This window comes from Amblyomma mixtum, chromosome 3, assembly GCF_055824585.1.
Source record: "Amblyomma mixtum isolate Tamu chromosome 3, ASM5582458v1, whole genome shotgun sequence".
Lineage (NCBI taxonomy): Eukaryota > Metazoa > Arthropoda > Arachnida > Ixodida > Ixodidae > Amblyomma > Amblyomma mixtum.
In genome coordinates, this window is record NC_143014.1 from 41488358 (window position 1) to 41509888 (window position 21531).

Sequence of the window (21531 nt, forward strand, 5' to 3'; positions counted from 1 at the left end):
CCTTTGCCTATCCACAACAGGCAGCACTTCCGTCGTAAGCGGTAATGACGAAGCAAGCTGGTCTGAGGTTATAGATTGCGTCCGGAGGGGCCGGACTGCAGTTTTTTAGCTAGGTGCTCGTGAAGCGGTGCATCATTCGTGTTAGCGTAGACTGTTCATCACTGAAAGTGCAACAAAATGCCCGATCAGAAATCAGCCGTTGCCGCAAGCAGGGAGCACGCTCTAGCCGTGTCGAGAGATTACATTTCTCAGCCACGGCTTGGTAAGCATCTTGTCATCAGTCTGTCGACTGCTCTGGCTTGTTTCACACCCGAGCCCCTTCCCTTTTCGAGGTTTGCTTTCCTTGCCATAAGCGAAGTTTTGTTACAGTAAGAAAAATCTGTGTAATCCCTTGTTTTTTACAAAACAGGACCATTTGGGAAGATCGGGCGCTTGTGCGACGCTGCGCGCTGTCGATCCAGCGCTTAGCTACTCATCTTAGTGCCGAATCAGGCTGGTGCTTTGGTGAAATTAGCGTGTCTGACTATTCACGATCAGTAATATTTACTTCCTAACCTATGGTTTTGTACAACCACCATCGGAGCGGCGCGTAGGCCTCAGCGTGTACACCGTGTCCGAAATCATGTGACTGCGGATGTCATGTGCTACTCGTATGATAACGCCCGGTTGCCCGTGAAGAGCTGCATTTCATATGAGTGTTCGTGTATTTCGTCTCTGAACCTGGTTTATTTACGGTACTGACTATTATGAAGAGCTGTAGATTGTCGCTCACGTTTCGTTCAACTTGTGGTGTGCACCTTGAAATAGTAAGCAATGTTCAGCTTTTTTGTTGACCTGCTGTTATGTGCTTTCCTCTTTTAGAAAGTTGTTTTTGAGCTTCTTGTATGAGTTGTATGTTGTAATTTGCGTAACTAGTGCTTGCTCTTTGTTTCTAGTCTACAAGACTGTCTGTGGTGTCAACGGTCCCCTTGTCATCTTGGATGAAGTCAAGGTAACGTAGTGCATGTGATGGCTGTATTTTAATTTAATTTACTTTGGAGCACTATCCGAGCTGTTGCTTACCTGTATTGTCAAATATTTGAGTTTTTCTCAAGTTGGCTCGCTTTTCATATGTAGGTGCAAGCACCATGTTTTCAACCATATTAGGATTTTACTTCACTTTACGCTGCTCTTTAAATGTTTCGTCATTCTTGCCTGTTAGTTACGGCCCACTTGTGGTTGCGTGCTCTATTGTAACTTGTAATGTAGGTAGCCTTAGATTGCATCTAGTCTTATGCTCATGTATTGCACCTGTGAGTGGCCCTTTTTTAACTCGCTGAAACCTGTTTTACAGTTTCCAAAATATGCTGAAATTGTACAGTTGGTTCTTGCTGATGGCACAGCTCGTACCGGACAAGTACTGGAAGTCAGTGGGTCAAAAGCTGTTGTACAGGTACGAATAGGCATTTTTGTCACTTTGCTCTCTAGTGGTCATTGTGTCCCAGCATTCCATAAGAAAAACTCCAAAATTTGCATTCACTTTGATGCAGGGCATAGTTTCCACTTCTTTTTTTTTGTGTGTGTGCATACATTGTTGCCTTGGGTGGATTTAAAGGACGTTGCGAGTTGAAATGGGGGTAGCCCTTCTTCCCCGCGAAAAAATATGTGAAAACCATTGGCCTTCAGTTCTAACATACATCCATTGTGTATGTGAGACTTGTCTTCAAGTTGCCCATTAAACTTACCCGTGCATCTTGGAAGCCTCTGCCCCACTCATAGTAACTCATAGTAAGACAGCAGGTGCCTCTTGTTCTTGTATGCATGTGTTAAACCTGGCTTTCATGTAGTACACCAACTATTAAGCCAGGCGCCCCGCCGCGGTGGCTCAGTGGTTATGGTGCTCGGCTGCTGACCCGAAAGACGCGGGTTCGATCCCGGCCGCGGCGGCTGAATTTCGATGAAGGCAAAATTCTAGAGGCCCGTGTACTGTACGATGTCAGTGCACGTTAAAGAACCCCCGGTGGTCGAAATTTCCGGAGCCCTTCACTACGGCGTCCCTCATAGCCTGAGTTGCTTTGGGACGTTAAACCAAAAATAAACCAATGAACTAAAACTTAAGGCAGGTGCTTCAATTTCTAGACATCTTGCACATGTGAAGAGAAGACGGAGACATAGGTGGCACTTAATGCCAGAGTGTTAAAGATGCCTGCACACCTGGGTATTCATCCAGGTAGCTGTGAGGCTTCGAATTGGTCATTTAGTCAACCAAAAACTGAGTTTTCATGGCATGCTAAGGAAAATTGTTGCTTCCTGGTACTCTAATTTTATCAAAAGTGTATGCTTACATTGTTTAATGTTTCTGTCCTGTATTCATGTTTTTGTATCATATCAATACAACATGAGCTATTCTCATAGTGTAATTGAGAACTGCTGTTACTACATTGTTGTCTGGTTGAGCTATGCTTATACAGCGCTGGAGGTAAAATTTCTCCAGGGTTTATCTGAACACGCACCTTCCCCTCCCCCATCCTTCGCAGCCTCCGTCTTGTCAGTTGCAGCATGACATGAATCAAGTTCAGTTCATAGTAACCAAACTTCATTTTGTTGCTTAATGCAAAGGTTGGATTGTGTATGAATGATACAAATAGACTGATGTTATAACTATGCATTGCTTTTCATCTGTAGTTCACCCAGCCAGGAGCTCCATCTACATCCTTGAAGTGGACCACCACTTCAAGGATGTAGTATGTGTTTCTGGCAAAACATTGTGTATTTTTTAGAATGGTCATTGGCTTTCTTTTTCTTGGCATATGTAGCCTTTTTGCCGTTGGGCACTCATCGCTGGACATGTAGCTATGTTTTCTGCTGCCCTGTGCTAATTCAAATTGGTCATAGTCACAATTTCTTTGTGGCAATAGTTTGCAGACATGTGAGGCAAACTATTATTGCAATCATTTTGCTGCACACAACATTTTGTGAGCACCCATAATCATTGGCCTCTTGGTTTTCTTTTTCCTCAGGTCTTTGAAGGTACATCTGGTATTGATGCCAAAAACACTGTGTGTGAATTCACTGGAGACATTTTGCGAATCCCAGTGTCTGAAGACATGCTTGGTAAGCATTTGAACAAGCCTTGTTTAGAGCAAAAGTGCTTTATGCCCTCATCCTGGTCGCATTCCAGGCAGAGTATTCAATGGGTCAGGCAAGCCTATTGACAAAGGTCCCCCAGTGTTGGCTGAAGACTTCTTGGACATCCAGGGTAAGTAGCTGTGGCATCAGTCAGTTTGAAAAGTTTTCAAGTGTCGTCTGCTAATGTTTAGGCCAGCCCATCAACCCTTGGTCTCGCATCTACCCGGAGGAAATGATTCAGACTGGCATCTCTGCTATTGATGTTATGAACAGTATTGCTCGTGGCCAGAAGATTCCTATTTTCTCTGCGGCTGGTCTTCCACACAATGATGTAAGTGAATTTGTGGTTGTGCCTCTGTCTGCAGGCACAAAAGCAGGTACTGATTTACATCTTCTTCAGATTGCAGCCCAAATTTGTCGCCAAGGTGGGCTCGTGAAGCTTCCTGGAAAGAGCGTCCTTGACTCTTCAGAAGACAACTTTGCCATTGTGTTTGCTGCTATGGGTGTAAGTGGACTTTTCACGCTTGTACAGAGTGTGGAATTAACAGGCTGATATTCTTCCCTGAGCAGAACTCTTGTGCAGGATTGTCCCTTTTACTTTATTATTGCATTGGCAGACAGTTCTGAAGCATTTGTTGCATTCTACAGGTGAACATGGAAACTGCAAGATTTTTCAAGCAGGACTTCGAGGAGAATGGTTCTATGGAGAATGTGTGCCTGTTCTTAAACCTGGCAAATGACCCAACGTAAGATATTCAGAAGCAGCATTATGGCTGCCATTCATTGTTTAGGATGAATTCTGTTACCTTAATTAGTGACCTGTGTTTTTTTTGTGTGTGTGTGGCTAATTCAAATGTGACATTACAGCATGCTCAGTGTGATGTTACCTCAGTAGCACAAAATGCAAATCTGATATTTAATGTTGGTGTGTGGCTGAACATCTGCTTAAAATTATTTGCTCTCCACACCATGCTGTGCATGTCTTTGTGTTCTGTTGAAAGTCTAGTGTGCATTATGGCAACACCAGCTTCAAGCTCTAGCATGTCCCAAAGCTTGCAGAAATTTTGGTTGAGGACCCTGCTGACTGCTTTGTTCTTGGTTGGCTGACAAATTGGATTAAAACTGCAGAATGAGGGTGTGGGAATTATGGTATAGTTAAGGTCCTGTCGGGGGATATGTTGCTGCCAGTTTCACTGGGTTCGAGAGTTTACCAAGGAAATTAAAATCATATGAAAAAAAGCCTTTCACCTTCACCTGCACCTCTGTGAAGTCTTGATTTTTGTCTGTTATCAGGGGTTTCACTCATGGTATTCTGAAAGAGTGTGTCTAAATTTCAGTGTCTCAAAAGTCTGTGTGCTTGCATGTCACCGCTTGCTGTCCTGTTCCCTTCACACATGGTACTTGTGTCTCAATTTGTAAGAGAGCTCCACATTTTTCCAATGGGCATTGGGTGTCTTGAAACCCAGAAAATTTTTCACTTGCTATATTTTCATGCGTATAACCCACACCCCTGAAGTTTGCTTCCATGATACAAAAAAAACGTCCCCTCATAACCCGCATACATACCTAAAGAAAGTAAAACTAGTCATTTTAAAAACTGTTTCAGACAGTAATAATTTTGTTGTCTAATAAAGTTATTTCAGAAACCTCACTGCAACACTAGGTTCACCACATTCAGTTATCACCATCACTAACCTCTTTCGAGGCTTTGTCACTGCTGTCAAAGATATCAACTTCCTATCCATCCAGGTTGTTGGTAATCTCGCTCTTCGTGAAGCTTTTGCATACCATGTCGTCTGGGATTTCCTTCCTTGCGTAGATGATCCACTGGCAAAACAGTGTGATGTGTTACCTTTGGACACGAAACATAGGTGTGAGGACGTCAATTCCTTTAGCGCCGCCGCGGTGGCTCAGTGGTCATGGTGCTCTGCTGCTGTCCCGAAAGACGCGGGTTCGATCCCGGCCGCGGCGGTTGAATTTCTTTGGAGGAGAAATTCGAGGCCCGTGTACTGTGCGATGTCAGTGCACGTTAAAGAACCCCAGGTGGTCGAAATTTCCGGAGCCCTCCACTACGGCGTCTCTCATAGCCTTAGTCGCTTTGGGACGTTAAACCCCGTAAACCAACCAATTCCTTTAGCCTTCCATTTATCACAGTTCTTTGTTAGCCGTTCGTCTGCTTGACAAGTGCCCATGACTATGGAGACCACGGACGCTGCATGGGACACCGTACATGACTGTGAAAGGTGCGGGTTATGTATAGAGAAGAAAATGTGGCATTTCCCAAAAGGTTATACTAGCAACCATTTGACATTGTCATGGGTCCAGAAACAATAGTAGACCTTCCAAAAGTGATGAGAAAAAGGTTCTGGTTGGTTGGTAGGAGGAGCAGTGTGGTTCGTGTTACCAAGGTTGGCTTATCCCAGTCTGGTTAAAGATTCTGAAAACTGCGCTACTTTTGCAAAGGTCAGTACATAAACATTTTATTTTGTAAACTCGTGTTCACTTATGTATTTGGAATGTTTTCTTGTAGTGTTGTTTGTATCTGACTCAGAATATTAAAGGGAGTTTAAGCCACTTCAGCATTGCTGCATTGAATTGTCAACATAAAGTGATGTTGCTTTTAAAAATGGGAATTCCTAACGGGTAGCAGCTATAGGTACCATTTCGGTGCTTTATGCATGATGCCTAAAACTGACGAGTGCATTTTGCGTGCTTGTTGCATATCCAATTTTGTAATTTTTATAATGCAATGTAAATTGATTCATGATCTACAGTACATAAAAACAAACAGCTGTTCCTTAGTGAAATTTTTTATTCAAGTCAGGAGTTTGCTTGTTTGTGAGCATGTGTAACTAGCTGTGTTTGCTCGCATTGCTCTCCAGTATTGAGAGGATCATCACACCACGCCTAGCCCTGACCACTGCAGAGTTCCTGGCCTACCAGTGTGAAAAGCACGTGCTGGTCATATTGACTGACATGTCTTCCTATGCGGAAGCCTTGCGAGAGGTCTCTGCTGCTCGAGAAGAGGTCCCTGGACGACGTGGATTTCCAGGTTACATGTACACTGACTTGGCCACCATCTACGAGCGTGCTGGACGGGTAGAAGGCCGCAATGGCTCCATCACTCAGATTCCGATCTTGACTATGCCCAACGATGATATTACTCATCCCATTCCTGACTTGACGGGCTACATTACGGAAGGCCAGGTGTATGTTGATCGACAACTGCACAACCGGCAGGTCAGTGAACTGCCTTTGAGGCTGGTATGCAGTTTTTGCAGAGAAGACAGTAAAGCAGAGTGCCCAATCGTTTTAGGTCTATCCACCCATCAATGTGTTGCCATCGCTGTCTCGACTGATGAAGTCTGCCATTGGAGAAGGCATGACTAGGAAGGACCATGCTGATGTCTCCAACCAACTGGCAAGTGTTATTTGTACATTCACTGTACCTTTGTATGCATTTTGGTCTTGTGTTGTACCAGCTTATTAGTGTTAATGTCAAGACTGAGCTACATGGGTCTGACAAGTGGTGGTACCTCAGTGTATTCTGGACGTGTTACAACAGAAATACATTGAGTATTATATTTCATCGCATGAGTGGCTTCTTGATATACACTGACATTCGCAGGACCAATGAAAATTATAAAATTTTTGTTGTATTAATGTTTCACGTGCGGAATGGCAGTTCATAAAACATGAATGCCTTTACTTGAGAGCAGATGCCACTTGTCCACACTTCATTACACATCAGTGATGAGGCCTATCTACCGCATGAACTTGTCATGGATAAAATATGGAAGCACAGTGTTTGTTAATTAAAAATGCCAGTGCCTCAAGTCCAGGCAATTAAATGCAATATTGGCGATGTTTCGTAATGGACGAGATGAGCTTTATTACATCAGGTAATGCTATGACAGATTGGTAGCTTGGGCCCAAAGCTGCCAGCTCTAGCACTGCTTTTTACGTTAACTTCCTGGAACTTCTCTCGATTTTTGCATAAATGTTTCTATCCATTAAGTGGCGGCGGTGGCTTAAGACCCAGAAAGCTCATTGCTGAGGTGCTAGGGGTTCTAAGCAAGGTCCTTTTATGAGCTGGCATCCTCTTTGCCAAAACTTATTTATCATACACGAACTCCAGAAAGTAAGCCCTGTTGCCCCTGTGCTGTGTCCTTAGTGCAAGCATCTTTTCATCAAGGAACTCGAGAGTTGCCCTTGGCTACTTGCATAAAATCTGTACAGGAGTTCATCCCTCTGGTTGCCTGCAAACATGTTTAGTTGCTGTTAGCCATTCGTGGGCAACTGCAAAAGCTAGAGGCTTAAAGTAAAGGTATCATTGACCCGCCTCGGTGGCTCAGTGGTTATGGCGCTCGGCTGCTGACCCGAAACACATGGGTTCAATCCCGGCCGCGGCTGTCGAATTTCGGTGGAGGCGAAATTCTAGAGGCCCGTGTACTGTGTGATGTCGGTGCACATTTAAAGAACTCTAGGGGGTCGAAATTTCCGGAGCCCTTCACTGTGGCATCCCTCGTAGCATGAGTTGCTTTGGGATGTTAAACACCCATAAACTAAACCAAAGGTACCATTGAACAGATTGACACTTCCAAGTGGATTTCGCCGACAGTAGTTGCTTGGAGAAAAGACAACTCCATCCATAAGTTGTGGATTTGCAGTGAAAAAAAGCTTTTCGCAGTCGGAGTGCTTCTCAAAGCTGGGCCTCACATTGGTTTATCACCAAGTACCAGTGGACATTAGTGAGGAACTAACGATGTACATTACTCATGTTCTTTCCTGATTCAGGACAGGTTGCTTTGGATTTGCTTCAGTGCCTTCAGGTCCTCGGAAGGTAACGCACATAATACTAAAAGGATGCACTTGACAGGAGCACCTGATAACTTTTGTGCCATTCTCAAGCGCCTGTCTCAAGCGGGGCTAAAGCTCAAGCACTAATGTGTCTTAATGTTCTTAGGCTCACTTTCTTGGGCATTTTATTAGCGGTGAAGGATTGTTTCTGCTTTTTTTCTTTCAAGACAGTTACAAAGCCTCCAGCTTCATCTAATATGGGCAAGCTTCGCTCACTCCTAGGACTTGCAGGTTTCTACTCTACTAGGCCGATTAGCAACAGTCGCCTGTTCATTTTTTTTTTTTTTTTCACAGCAAAAAATGTGATGGAGAGGAAGTGCTAGTTGTAGTGCCATACAGGCTTGCACAGGGAAAATGAAGGAATTGAGTGATTTCTCGGTCCTACGTCTGGGCCCACAGTCTGAAGTCGGTGTGCAGTGCAACAGCTGAGGTTTAACTTCTAGTTCGCTAGCTGTGCATTTGAACTTGGAGATATGAGCGAAGGTACGTTTTATTTATGTACCAGTATTACTGCCTTGGGTAGCAAGGCCTTGAATTGAGTAAAAGTTTGGTTGGAGTTACCGTAAAATCAGCATCAATAGGTCTTTGGTTTACAAATACCATACCAGTCAGCATAGTTCTTCACAGGTCTGTGTGAATGGCATTTCATGGTGTAGTGCATCATATTGGGCAGTATGCATGCGTGTGTGGATGTGGTAGCGTGGGAAATCCTGGTAGAAGGATCTTGTGCTTGTACTGTCTTTCCCAGAAGCAACCAAGCAACGGGGTTTGTTTCTTAGTCGTGTAGTGGAGCATATGTGGCACCCCTTAGGCTCTAAATCTGTGTAAAATAAGGAGAACCCTTTTCCTCACCTTCTGAAACCTTTTGGTCTTCATGGCTGCCATGAGGGGTGTACTATATGGCTGTGAAGCAAATGTTGTTTTATTTATTGACGCTGCAGTCCCAAGAAGGGATTATTGCAGGGTGGGCATACAGAAATCAAGGTGCAAATACAATATTTAGGATAAAAACACACCACAAACGATTCATAAACAAACAAAATGTGTAAGCAATAAAGAAAAAAAATTGAAGTACAACAAAAGAGTATTTATGGCAATTTGACAAGAACACTTCAGATCTTCAGAATTAATCCTTGTTTATATGGTTACTTGTGGCAAAGGTGGTGCAGCCTTTGTCAAAAGTTTATAGCCTAAAGGGATTGTTTCTAAACCGTGTAGGGAGGCTCTTGTAGCATCCGTGGAATTCGCGAGGACGAGGGCTCTTCTCGTCATCGTGACATTTGTATCACTGTCAGTGCATAGCAAGCCACACAGCATATCTTGGAAGCAAACCCCTTGGGCTCTAAACTTTTGACAAAGGCTGTACATGCATCTGTAGACTAAAGAATAGAGTGATAAAGTTGGTGGCAGGTGACTGACAAGAGAATGGAGTTATGGTAGTGACTGAGAAACCTTGTAGCGTTCGTTTGCATAGGACCTTTTTCTTACATATGCTATTCCAGTAATAGCTCTGTTACACATTCGTATATAGTTCGCGTGCATTATTTTGGTGCACTGTTGCAACTACATTGGGGGATTTCCCACTTCAAGTTATGGATCAGTTCTCTTGCCCTGCCGTATGCTAGCTGTCCCGGTTAGCTGTTGATGGATAAAATGGTCCAGTAGAGGGGTGGTCCCAGGTTCGAACTCCAGACCAGGATGAATTTTTCTTTAAAAAATTTCTGTGAAAGATGTATAGCCTTCCTTTGTAACCGTGCGCTGTGCTTGGGTGGATGTCAATGAATAATTACTACCTTATTACTACATTCTAAATGATCTAGTTTTTGCTGTGCTTTTTCACTGATTAAATCTGTTTCTATGCTGCTTGGGTTAGGCACGAGACATTCCATAGCATTTAATTTAGAGGTGAGGTCCTCAGATTTATTACTGCAGGTGTGCTGCGATTATTTTGAAGTCTCAACTGCTCATGTCTTGTTACTGACCACAGAACATTGGAAAAAAAAAAAGTTAAAGCGTTGTCTTTTGTGGGTCACAAGTGGTGGAAACATTAGAATAAAGCATGCAGCGTGCAATCTCGTATAATAGATATATCGCAACTAGAAAGCTGCTACTAACCTTTACAATGTCATTGCTGTACAAGAACTGCATTGGCCTCCCAAGACCTTATGGCACTCCTGAGGTTATTAATGCAAGACAGTTTTAGTGATGGAAGGAAACTGAGAAGGTGAACGCAAGCAATTTGTCAAGCAGCCATCTGATCAGTGAGAAGCTTTTTGCTGATATAAATGGCTCGAAAGGAAATGTAGCACAGGTATCATTAGCCAGTTTGCAGCATGTGCTTGTGAATGGCTCTGGTATGGGCTTCCTTGATTTGTTGCTGTCACACTTTACTAGGCTGTGCCACTGTGATGTCTTTCTCTTTTTACTTTAGGCTACCAATACGGACTTGATTTGTACAAAAGATAACAGTTCCTATGTACCAGCAGGGCTTTTGTATGCAAGTTCATAAATTCTGTTCCTCTGTGTGTTGCACTATTTTATTCTTGTTAATAGGACAGTTTGGCTGCCAATTGAAAGAGTTCCTGGCTTATAACTGTACTGTTTAGTCCTTATGCTCAAATATGTTGTTTGGTTTTTGTGTCTGCCACCTGTGCATTCCACAGCATGTATTGGCACTTTCTTGTTCTGCTTGAAGCTTGTTCCTGAAAAGTGAGCTATGTGACGATGATCTGCAAACGTGGTTTCACCTGTGCAGTATGCCTGCTACGCCATAGGCAAAGATGTGCAAGCAATGAAGGCTGTTGTAGGAGAGGAAGCTCTGGGTGCTGAGGACCTGCTGTACCTAGAGTTCCTGACCAAGTTTGAAAAGAACTTCATCTCCCAAGGTGAGGCTATGCATATATAGAGCAACTTTTTTTTTTCATACTGTTAAATGATTGATTGCACATGGTGACACCAAAATGTTTTGTAGGCACTATTGGCCATGCAGCTGAGTCCAACCCTAGCCACCGTCCACCTATTTCAAGTGACATTAAAAAATTTTTTTTTTAAGTTCAAGCTGCATATTGTGTTGCAGAGCTGAGCAGTGGAATAAAAGGGATGTCTTGTTAACCGCTATGAGATGTGCATCACTGGCAAATAGCGGTAGCTGTCAGTCTTCCTGGTTGCCCACCTCACTTCTTGAACTTTAAAACAGGAAGCAGCCTCCTGAATGGCAATACTAGTTCCTACCACTGGCAAGGGAGAAAAGGCACTGCATCAACTGCTGGTGGCAACCACAGGGAGTTGTGACTACACACATTGGCAGCATATATGCGAGGGGTTGGATTCATTCATTAGCATGTTTGCCATCCTGTCACTTCTTATCTTATTCGTGGAACTTTCATCGGGAGCACTCGCAGAAATCTCTCCATTAAAAGCTCGCGTCAGACTTTTTGCTAATGTGATCCTTGTATTTGTACATGTGTGCAGGGAGCTACGAGAACAGGACTATCTTTGAGTCTCTGGACATTGGCTGGCAGTTGCTGCGAATCTTCCCCAAAGAGATGCTGAAGCGGATTCCCCAGTCACTATTGCAGGAGTTTTATCCACGTGATGGCAGGCAAGGTGCCGAAGCCAAGTAGTCAAGACGGTTGCACCTGTCCCAGCCTTCACCTTGCATTCCAAATCTGAAAGTTGGTGTATTGTTCCCTCCTCCCACACCTTCACTTGGCCAGGACGATTGTGCTGGTCAGAACCCTGTAATGTAGTGAATGTATGTACTTGTACACTTGTTTCAACTGTTGTAAGATGGTGCTCACCACAGCAGCTTTCATGTAAGCATCGATGAGAGTAGCAGTGTCTGGAAAGGTCTCTGTGAAAGCCAGCAAGTGTAGCAATAATTTTTTTGTTTACGCTGCATTTGCAATTTGTGGCCGCTGCCACCAGCAGCTTTTTTGCCCTGTTGCATTAGCATGCATGCAGAACAAAGAGATGCAATGGCTGTCAATAGTCCAGAATTAAGTTGTCCAAAGCCAGTGTTTTATTTAATGTTTTCATCTGATGGTGAATAAACAGATTCAGAATCCATGCCTTCTCTCATTCATTTGTTGGTACCGCATACAAAACAAACTGTAGCTGCTACTGAGGAAATTATTTTTTCAGCTGCAGTTTGTGAAACTCAACATGCAAACCACAAGTTTTTCAGCACAACTTATGCAGATGTGCTTAAAGAAGTGTGGTTTTGATGTTTCTTAATGTGACCATACCATACCTGTGCGCAAGGCAAGTGTGAGAAAGTTGGCAAGTTCCCGAAGACTCTTGAGCTGCACATCCATATGCTTCTTTGAAAACTACATTGGCAGCTCAGCATTTCCAACCCCAAAAAGTTTGGTTATTTTCTTGCAGAAATAAATGTATCTGGTTCTGCTTGAAATGGCTTCAATTGGTTCTGTACAGCTGTGCTCTGTTCATATGTCAGGTGGAATGCTGTCAAAGGTAGCGTTCGTTTGTGCTGCCTGCATCCAAAAAGTAGTGCGTTCCTTATCGTGAGCAAAAAATGAATGCTTCGCCTACAGGCTTATTACGTGGTGTATTAGTCATAAGCTTGATTAAATGGGTTCTTATTGCAGATGGCACGCTTTCGCTTTCTTGCGCCTTAGACCACTCTGCCACATAAGCGTGGAGTAACGTGCCTCCCTTTATTTTTTCATGCGGACTATTTCCATATCCTTCACAGCACTGCACCTGATGTATGAAACTGAGTATAGACTTGCAAGTCCTTAAAAGTACTAGTAGTTCAAGTGTACAGTCCGAACGCTCGCAAAATCCTTCATGAGACTGAACTCCAAGGCCAGAGAGAATGCAGCTGAATAGGTGTGCCATGGCTCGACTTATCCTCCCGCTTTAGCTTGGCTTCGCTGCTCGTCGGAACCAGCATACCGCAGGGCATTTCTCTGCTTCAAAGGCCCATGAATGAAATCCTTGCTTTGAGGCTTTTTCTCCTCTTGGCATTGCTAGCATACTGGAAGCTACTAGGGCGTGCCCACTGCAGCATGTGTGATTCACCTTCGACGCTGGGCCAATTGCCAATGCAGTGCCACTTCTTTGAAAGCACCTCCTTGAGAACACATCCGACGATGTGCACGTACATGCGTTATCCATTTCTCATGGGTAGGGATACTGGCCAATGATGGTACTATTTCTGTGGTGCAGCATGCCAGTGTGCTAACTACATACTGGCCTATGAATCTACAAACATTCATAATGATCTCTCAAAGCTCTTGCACTTAATCATTGCAGGAAACTGGCTGCAATACTGACAACTGCAAACTCTGCTAAGTACTGTGCGTCCTCCCCTCACAGCACAATTTAACAAACTACACTTTGCTTCCATCAAGTGATGCATCTACAGAACAGGACCTAGAGAAATCGGGATATCCAGTAGAAGTCAATGCCCAAAATGTGTGGATGGCAAAAACACAAGTGGTCATTCAGGAACACCTTGCTCCTGTGGCACTTCAAAATAAATGCCAAAAGTCCTATGCATGATGCTCCAGAAATGCCTTGTGAAGCATCCTGCCTGCTCCATTCTATAAAAGCACCATTGTTTGAACTTTGCCTGCATGCCAAGCATCTGGCATGAGTCAATAGGTCTAACCAGGGCTTAAAGCCAGGGGGTCTTGGGGGACCATTTTTTATTGTTCTTGTCAGCGGTAGTTGGACCATTTCTTCTCTATCGTTCTGAAAATTTCACTGTGGTTTTAGTAAGAATCACCAGCATGGAGAAAAATAAAAAGTCAACAACAATGGAACAAAAAGGGAAACCCGTGCCCTCACACCACGAGCTTAGAGCTGCATAACGAGCATACTGGCAGAGTGAGGAGATTGCTTCTTTCAGGTCCGTGTCATAAACCGAAAAAAAAAACCCTTTAAAAGTGACTTCTTCCCTTTTTATAAAACAATGTGTAAAACAGGCCACCAGTTGCCCCTATTTCCCTCTGCACCTGTGCTCAAATCACTAGAGGCCCCCCTCCAATGGAGCCAGGGTCTAACCAATACGAAACTTCTATAAAAATGAAAACCTGCATAAACACTACTTGCGATTGGTGCTATATGCTTGGGCACAGTGCTGCAGTCCTGTCCTCAAAACAAAGAGGCCACTGAGGATGTGCAAGTGCTGTTTCAGATTACAATGTTTCAATACTCCAAGCCATCATATAATCAATATTGATGAAATGTAAGGAAACCAACAAACTTTATTTGCCATTGAAATGTCTTTTGCACCACCTAGGGTGCAACCTCACTCACTGGTCCTCCCCAAACACCTTCTCAATGTGCTTCAGGAAGCAACCAGGTATATCTCCTTTAAAGGGAAGGTGAAATGTTTTTTTGAGAATTCAAGGTTATTCAAGAATTCGAATCTATGAACCTTCTAGGTAAAGCATGAAAAGTAGTTTTGCACTAGCATTTAAAATGGTGATGTAATCACCAATTAAAACCGCGACAATGTTCAGGCTTCTCCTCACTGTGCTGGAGGAGTGCGGCAAAACTCGTGGTGATGTCACTGTTGTCGAAATTTCAGATGTCGGCTGCCTTCACCTACATGCTGCCGTGTGTCTTCTGATGCCGGCAAACAATGCTTCGCGAGCTTCACCTTCGACGACATTCCTTGTTTTCTTGAAACAATCGCTTCTTTGCTGGAAACCTAGCACCGCCGTATGCAACGTCACTGCGGTTTCAGCCTGTTGCTGCGCGCTGCAGAGAAACCAGTACACTGACTCCGCTTTAGTAGGCGATTACGTCACCATTTCAAATGCTAGCGCAATAAGATTTCGCATGCTTTACCTGCAAGTTTCACACATTTGGATCGTTTAAACTCATCAAATTCTAAAGCCTCTCCAGTTGCCCTTTAACCCTTTCACTGCCAGGTTTTTTTACTCACATCTGCACACACCCTGCCGGGTTTTTTTTGCATGTTAGATTCCTGGAAATTTTTATCTAGTAACGCACTAAAATGCTCTACAGGACATGTAGACATGTTTATTCAGAATAATCTTATAGATATTAGTTGTAATGAATCAAATCTTCCAGCACCAATCTGGCCTGTCGGATTTCCTCTTCTTACGCGAATTTTTCGGTGGCAGAGGGACTTCAGCGCTTTCATCACTTGACAAGGCACTTATGTGGGCTCCTTCCTCGTTCTCATTATCATTGGACTCCGAATTCACAAGCAATTTTGAATTTCTTCGTCCGTCAGAGCGCGGACGAGTGTGGCACATAGCGTCATGGCTGCTGTGCGCAGACCAAAACGAAGTGACTCGGTTGTGGAAACATGCGCGCCATCTGTTGATTAAAATTTACCCTACAAGATCTATGAATTTACGGAGTCTCCCCATAGATGGCGATACATGTTTGCATAGTTTTTTTTACACGAGTATTATCGGGAGCGGCAGGGGGTGAGTTAAAAAGCCAAAACGAGTTAACTTGGGACAGGCAGGGGGTGTGCATATGTGGTAGCCCGAGTTATCTCGGGAGTGGCAGATTAAGGCTTAAGTAGCAGGTCAGAGCGGATCTGGTACGAGATTGGGCCTAATTGATTTTTCTTCCAAACTAGTGGAGACATTTCTGGGATAGTTGAAGATTTACTTGGAGACAAAAAAATTAACCACCAATATACTTCGTTAAATTAAATGAGACGTAGGTGTGCTAGCTCAATACTTACGCATGGACCCTTCACATAGGTTACGAGTTTTATAGCCATGTAAGTGGCAGCTGGCTCGACATCGTTTCTGGCTTCCACTTAGCTGCATCTGCCGCAAAACCGGTTTTACTCCTTCACCAGGCCACATACCGGCTTTTTTGCTAGTGACCCACCTAGTGCTAGTGTACGAAAAGAAAAGGGGGATTTCCCTCCCTCCACTTTGCCAGGTGGCAGCTGGAGGCTTCACTAAGGCCCCTAACACCATTTTTATTAGTAACTCAACTAGTGCTAGTACACTCCACTTGCCAACCGTGGCAGGTGGAGGTTTTATCCGTGAACAGGATGGCTTTTTTGCTAGCAAGGCATCTAAAGCTAGTGCACTAATAACTGCATCCTTTATAGTTGAATGTCATGCTATTCTTGCACCTAATCACAAACACAGCAGCACATTATGCCGGTCCCTCTCCTGTATGCACACGAATTTCTGGGCTCTTTCAAAAACAAAGTAAAATGGTGTCTAGCCAATCTCCCTGCTACCCCGGACACAGATAAAACATTTGATAGCAGCAGTAGTGACAATCATTACTTTCAAGGGCAGATCATGATACCTGTTGTCAAAATTACTTCCTGGCCTATATAGGCAAGAGGAAACTATGATTAGGCCGCCGCGGTGGCTCAGTGGCTATGGTGCTCGGCTGCTGTCCCAAAAGACGCGGGTTCGATCCCGGCCGCGGCGGCTGGAATTTCTTTGGAGGAGAAGTTCTAGAGGCCTGTGTACTGTGCGATGTCAGTGCACGTTAAAGAACCCCAGGTGGTCGAAATTTCCGGAGCCCTCCACTACGGCGTCTCTCATAGCCTCAGTCGCTTTGGGACGTTAAACCCCATAAACCAAACCGAAACTATGATTAGTATAACAAGAAAATGCAGCAAGAATTCTGCAGCACAGATGTGCGATAGGAGTACTGCTTACCTGAAGCAACATGGATTATTAGCTTATGAAGTGGGTGCTGTTAACATGTCAGCCTAAAGCATATGAACGAAAAGCCTCATTTTACTCGTTCTTGCAGCTTTAACCTTTCTATGCATTTTAGGGCATGTTTCGGTACACTTTTCTCTTTTCTCAAAAACCAATAAAGACGGCACCTACCTGTTTCATTTTTATCATTGCTTTAAGCTCTTGTGATTGAACCAAAGCCATGTAATACAAATAAAACACTAATTTTTCATGACTTTTTTCTCTCGAGGACTAGATTTAAGGCCACTGTTGGCGTTGTTTATGTCTATAAAATCAAAACAGATCATTGCACATGGCCAATTTTTGGTTTGGCTTATGGAGGTTTAACGTCCGAAAGTGACTTAAGGCTATGAGGGACACCGCAGTGGAGGGCTCCAGAAATTTCGACCGCCTGGGGTTCTTTAATATGCAATGACATCGCGCAGTACACGAACCTCTAGAATTTCGCCTCCATCGAGATTCGACCGCCGCGGACGGGATCGAACCCAAGTTTGGTTCAGTATTTTCCCACATGCTTATATAAAGTGCAGACAAAAAATTGTCCTCCTGCCTCATATCGTTTTAAAGATCATCCTGGTGTAATGAACTTTTTTTAAATTTTTTTCCCTCTTTTTCAAACCTATTCATAAAAGGGGAATATACAACGCAAAAAGAAGAAGTGCAAGAAGTTTGGTTTATGGGTTTGGTTTATTAGGGTTTAACGTCCCAAAGCGACTCTGGCCATGAAGGGCTCCGGAAATAACGACCACCTGGGGTTCTTTAACGTGCACTGACATTGCACAGTACACAGGCCGCTAGAATTTTGCCTCCATCAAAATTCAGCCGCTGCGGTCGGGATCGAACCTGCGTCTTTCGAGTCAGCAGCCGAGCGCCGTAACCACCGAGCCACCGTGGGGGGTTTGAAGTGCTAGTTTGTTTACTCTATGTTGCATGCTTAGATGAATTAAAGTTACAGCCACTCACTAGCCGAATTTTACTAACCAAGGCCAAGACTAGTTTGTTTGCCAACCTCCTACAATATGTACCCTTTCTTTTGGTTTGGTTTATGGGGGTTTAACGTTCCAAAGCGACTCGGGCTATGAGGGACGCCATAGTGAAGGGCCCCGAAAATTTCTCCCCATAAACCAAACCTTTCTTTTCCCTTATTTTCTTTGCATTCACAGTGACTGAAGTTGAATTTGATTTCTATCTACTGAGCAGTCCCATCTGATACACCAGTCTTTGCTAAAGAAGGTATACTGCAACCAATGAAAGGTGATAAACAGACCACTTGCTGCAGCAAGTTTCACTGCAGGTAAACTTGAGTAAATACTTAGGGGCACTTAAATGCAGCAAACCTCGCAACATCAAAAGTGGGTAAAATACAGTGCATGTTTACAGGTTCCTCTGCAAGATGCACAGCAGCAAATCCGTGTCTCTATAGAAAAGGTGGCAACAAAAATGCTGCTCCTCTCAGGTATTCTCGAAGGGCTGTGATAAATGTGCACAAATAAAATAGCCACGCATGAATACAAACCCACATTATGACAGATAAGGGAGGATGAATATGGTAGACAAGTTACAAGTTAATTTCAGCCATAAGTGGAAAAAAAACGGATGGTTGATGGAGATAAATTGCAAAAATAATTGCGTCCCGCGATTTCAGAGCACGTTTCAGTACCCCAAAAGCTCAAAACTCAATGTAGCCCTTCATAACATGGGGGACCGCAACATTGTTTTAGGAGAAGAAACATATTTACCATCAACCAGAACCTTTGATAAAATTAAGCGGCTAGGCAAAAGCAATTAAATATTAGTATTTGGAAAACTTTTGTCATCCCTGTAAGACAAAGGCCTCCACCCAATGATCTCAAATTACCCTGTCCTATGCCAGTCACGGTCATCCTGTCCCAGTAAAGCCTACTCACTTCATCTCGCCACGACTTTATGCCGTCCTCAGCTATGTTTTCCTTCCTTTGGAATTCCACTCTGCTACCACAACGCGCCATCAGTGATCTGTTCTTTGCATTGCATATTATTGATGGTTGGACACTGGAAGCAGCAAGGAAGTATAGGTGTGAGCAGGCTTGCCTGGGGTGCTTAATCAGTGAACTGTGAGGCAAAGGAGTGAAATTTTAAAGAAGGTACTGGATTTCATACACATGCTTGCGCTCAAGCACCAGCCACGTAGATATACAAGCAATAGAGGCACAAGCGCTGCAACACTAACACAGCAGCACCGCCAAGACTCTACTCTATTTGTGTCGTAGTGTACCATTCAAGCACACTACAAAAACATGCCTGCATTTGTGCATCAAATCTAGCATCAATCTAGGCTGAGTAATAACTGCAAACCCCAACTATGAGAAGGAAATGACCAGGAGAGTAATGGGTTGGGATGCATTTAACAGGCAAATTATGAACAGCAACTAAGTTCAACTTCAGTATATAATGTAAAGCACTGCTTCAGCACAATAGAGTACTGAGAGCATTTATGCATATCTGAATGCAGGGCTCAGCATCAGTAGTTGGGAAAATTGTGTTGCAATATGCAGTCTTTCCGCACAACGTAGTGACTGCAGTAGAGCTGTACTACAAAGTGACCACAAGTATCCAGGCAAAGGGGTGGCTATCTGCACTGACAAACAGCTTTTGATGTAAAAAATAATTCTAGTGGAATAAACGGCCAGCCAAGTACAGTTGGCTGAAGATTTTGCAGGGATTAAATTTCCCACTACAAAGGGTGCAGTGAAATATTCATGTTTTCATCTGACAAAAAAACTTTAACAAGCCTAGAGTTTCATACCTTTGACTCACTGCATGTGCATGCTGCATCACTAGCACACCACATTCACAACACACTGGAGATGCTTTCACAGCACTTGAGAGGCTTGATACCAAATATTGACATAAACTCACAATAAAACATGCTAAGCATGCGTAATTATACCACTTTTTTTATTTTTATTTAATGGAACAGCGTGCAGCACCCATTGCTGCTGCAATGATTGAAATTTTTTCAGCTGACACTATGGGTCCATTAGCACGATGGCTATTGGATTGAAGCAGACATGGTTGCACAAGCACGCTCGTTTGAACAGTGGCAGCGAGCCCCATCGAGGTGCCCCGTACCCTTTCCTGTGGCTTGTCCTAAAGCACCTATTTTGCAGATTTACCGCTGGCTTTCTTCTTCGCCCAGTACAGGAGGCCTACGGTGCCAAGTACTAAGTACGTGCTCTTGGCAATCTGAAAAGAAAAACAAAATTTAACGACCCATCACAGTGCTTCACTCACGTCCTTTGACTTACGTTGCTGCGGCCTCTGTTGGTGATAGTGTTGAAGTATTTTGAAAGACCTTTAAATTGCGACTCGTCCACACCTGCCATCACTCAGCCGGGATCTGCAATTGACTGAGAGGTGAAAAAGAAAATTTAGAAATTGCTGCGTTAAAAACATCAACGCCATAACGGTAACGTTTGCGTTTTAAGAATAACAAATGTAGCAAACAGAGCTGTGTTGCTGTGATATGAAAAGGTAAACTTTACATGCATTGATTCTAAAAGTCTTGCTCGCCCGGACACCTACAGTTTGCACTAACTGTTGGCAGAACAGTTCAGCCACGCCTCAGATTTCGGTTTGCTTTTCGTTACGTCAGACCTTTCTCTTTTCTTTTTCTGAACACTTTTCTCTTCATTCAAAGACGCAACAATACCAAAGCTGTCTGGTCCATCCACGCTACAACATGTAAGCGTGCAGAGACCACACTCCACTAGCTCGTGATCTGTAACAGCGTGGCCTCGACAAGCACTTTTATGCACTCTCATTCTGCTAAGTCTTAACTTGATACATATACTAAGAGAAGTTATTCTTACCAGACAAGCGAGGCAAACCAAAACCGCAAGCAGAGGTTATACGGAAGGTCAGCCTACCCGGCACCAAGCTGGCTCTCCGGAAAACTGATTGCTCTGCAGGGCTAGACAAGCGTTACCATTCAGTTACACAAGGTGTGTGGCGCTAACAAATGTTCTAAAAACCTTGAAGACAACTTATTTAAATATTAATAATGACTTTCAACGCTATAAAGTTGTGCAAACAAGAAAAAAAATATATATAGATATATTTGGAAAGATCTGAAAGTGGTTGATGTCGTTGCGGAGCTCTCTCTCTCAGACGGTCTTCACGCGCGAGCTTCGAATTGAACACTGTACTTCGAATGCATGCTCCTCCATGTTTGAGTGCATGGAATGAATTCGAAGACAAGTAATGCCGACGCGATCGACGAAATTAAACGTAACCATCTAACGTTAGCACTACTTTCCAAGGGTTTACTGGGAAAGCAGCTCCAGCAAACTGCGGCGCTGTTCACTGCGACCAAAGCTACCTAGAAGACGCCGCGGTTTTACGAAGTCCTGTCTGGTCTACATCTTGCTCATTCGCACGATTTCCGAGAACGTTCTAGTAAGAAAATTATGCACAAAGTTAGCACTGCGTCACGATACTTTGGTTCATGCACAGCTATGGTTCATGACTGCAGCTATACTTCACCGAAAGCACGGCCTAACTAAAAAAGGGAAGGTTGGCTAATATGCTTTTTTTTTTAATTGTTACTGACGCAGATGCACAACTGCTGTAATCGATCCTCTCCTCAGTGATGCATCAACAAAATGAGCCGTAAGACGTAATGCAATTTAATGTAATGCAGTATGATACTGCGAAGATAAAAATACTGGTTCTGTCTCCACTTTCTTGTAATAGAGAGTTGAATATTACTTCTGTTCACGTTTTACCACCAAAATTTTCAGGAAATTGGACACACAGGCTGAGGATTTGCTTAAACAAGCTGAATTAATCTTGCAGCTTTGCAACTACCATGTACTATCGCGGTGGA

The 21531-nt window shown here is 43.6% G+C and overlaps 2 protein-coding genes across 2 annotated transcripts; one reads left to right on the forward strand and one right to left on the reverse strand.

The window, feature by feature from the left end:
• The first annotated feature begins 43 nt into the window (after positions 1–43).
• On the forward strand, positions 44–12036 carry Vha55 (V-type proton ATPase subunit Vha55). The gene is made up of 12 exons (XM_089578841.1): positions 44–262; positions 936–991; positions 1334–1432; positions 3000–3093; positions 3161–3238; positions 3300–3439; positions 3509–3613; positions 3757–3854; positions 5991–6348; positions 6425–6529; positions 10724–10853; positions 11440–12036. Exons 1-12 carry the CDS (start codon positions 178–180, stop codon positions 11589–11591), a joined length of 1500 nt encoding a protein of 499 aa, XP_089434967.1. The 5' UTR covers positions 44–177; the 3' UTR covers positions 11592–12036.
• Positions 12037–19574: 7538 nt separating this feature from the next.
• Positions 19575–20656, reverse strand: LOC149349869 (uncharacterized). The gene is made up of 3 exons (XM_089578844.1): positions 20516–20656; positions 19952–20053; positions 19575–19889 (listed from the first exon to the last, which is right to left on the reverse strand). Exons 2-3 carry the CDS (start codon positions 20027–20029, stop codon positions 19803–19805), a joined length of 165 nt encoding a protein of 54 aa, XP_089434970.1. The 5' UTR covers positions 20030–20053; positions 20516–20656; the 3' UTR covers positions 19575–19802.
• Between the last annotated feature and the right edge of the window lie 875 nt (positions 20657–21531).

What these genes read in the sequence shown, in the direction of transcription:
- Vha55 (XM_089578841.1), top strand. Translation starts at nt 178, where the DNA reads ATGCCCGATCAGAAATCAGCCGTTGCCGCAAGCAGGGAGCACGCTCTA. An exon ending in TCATCTTGGATGAAGTCAAG is followed by an intron (nt 992 to 1,333) that starts GTAACGTAGTGC and finishes CCTGTTTTACAG; the next exon opens with TTTCCAAAATATGCTGAAAT. An exon ending in AGACTTCTTGGACATCCAGG is followed by an intron (nt 3,239 to 3,299) that starts GTAAGTAGCTGT and finishes GCTAATGTTTAG; the next exon opens with GCCAGCCCATCAACCCTTGG.
- LOC149349869 (XM_089578844.1), bottom strand. Translation starts at nt 20,029, where the DNA reads ATGGCAGGTGTGGACGAGTCGCAATTTAAAGGTCTTTCAAAATACTTC. An exon ending in CCAACAGAGGCCGCAGCAAC is followed by an intron (nt 19,890 to 19,951) that starts GTAAGTCAAAGG and finishes TTTTCTTTTCAG; the next exon opens with ATTGCCAAGAGCACGTACTT.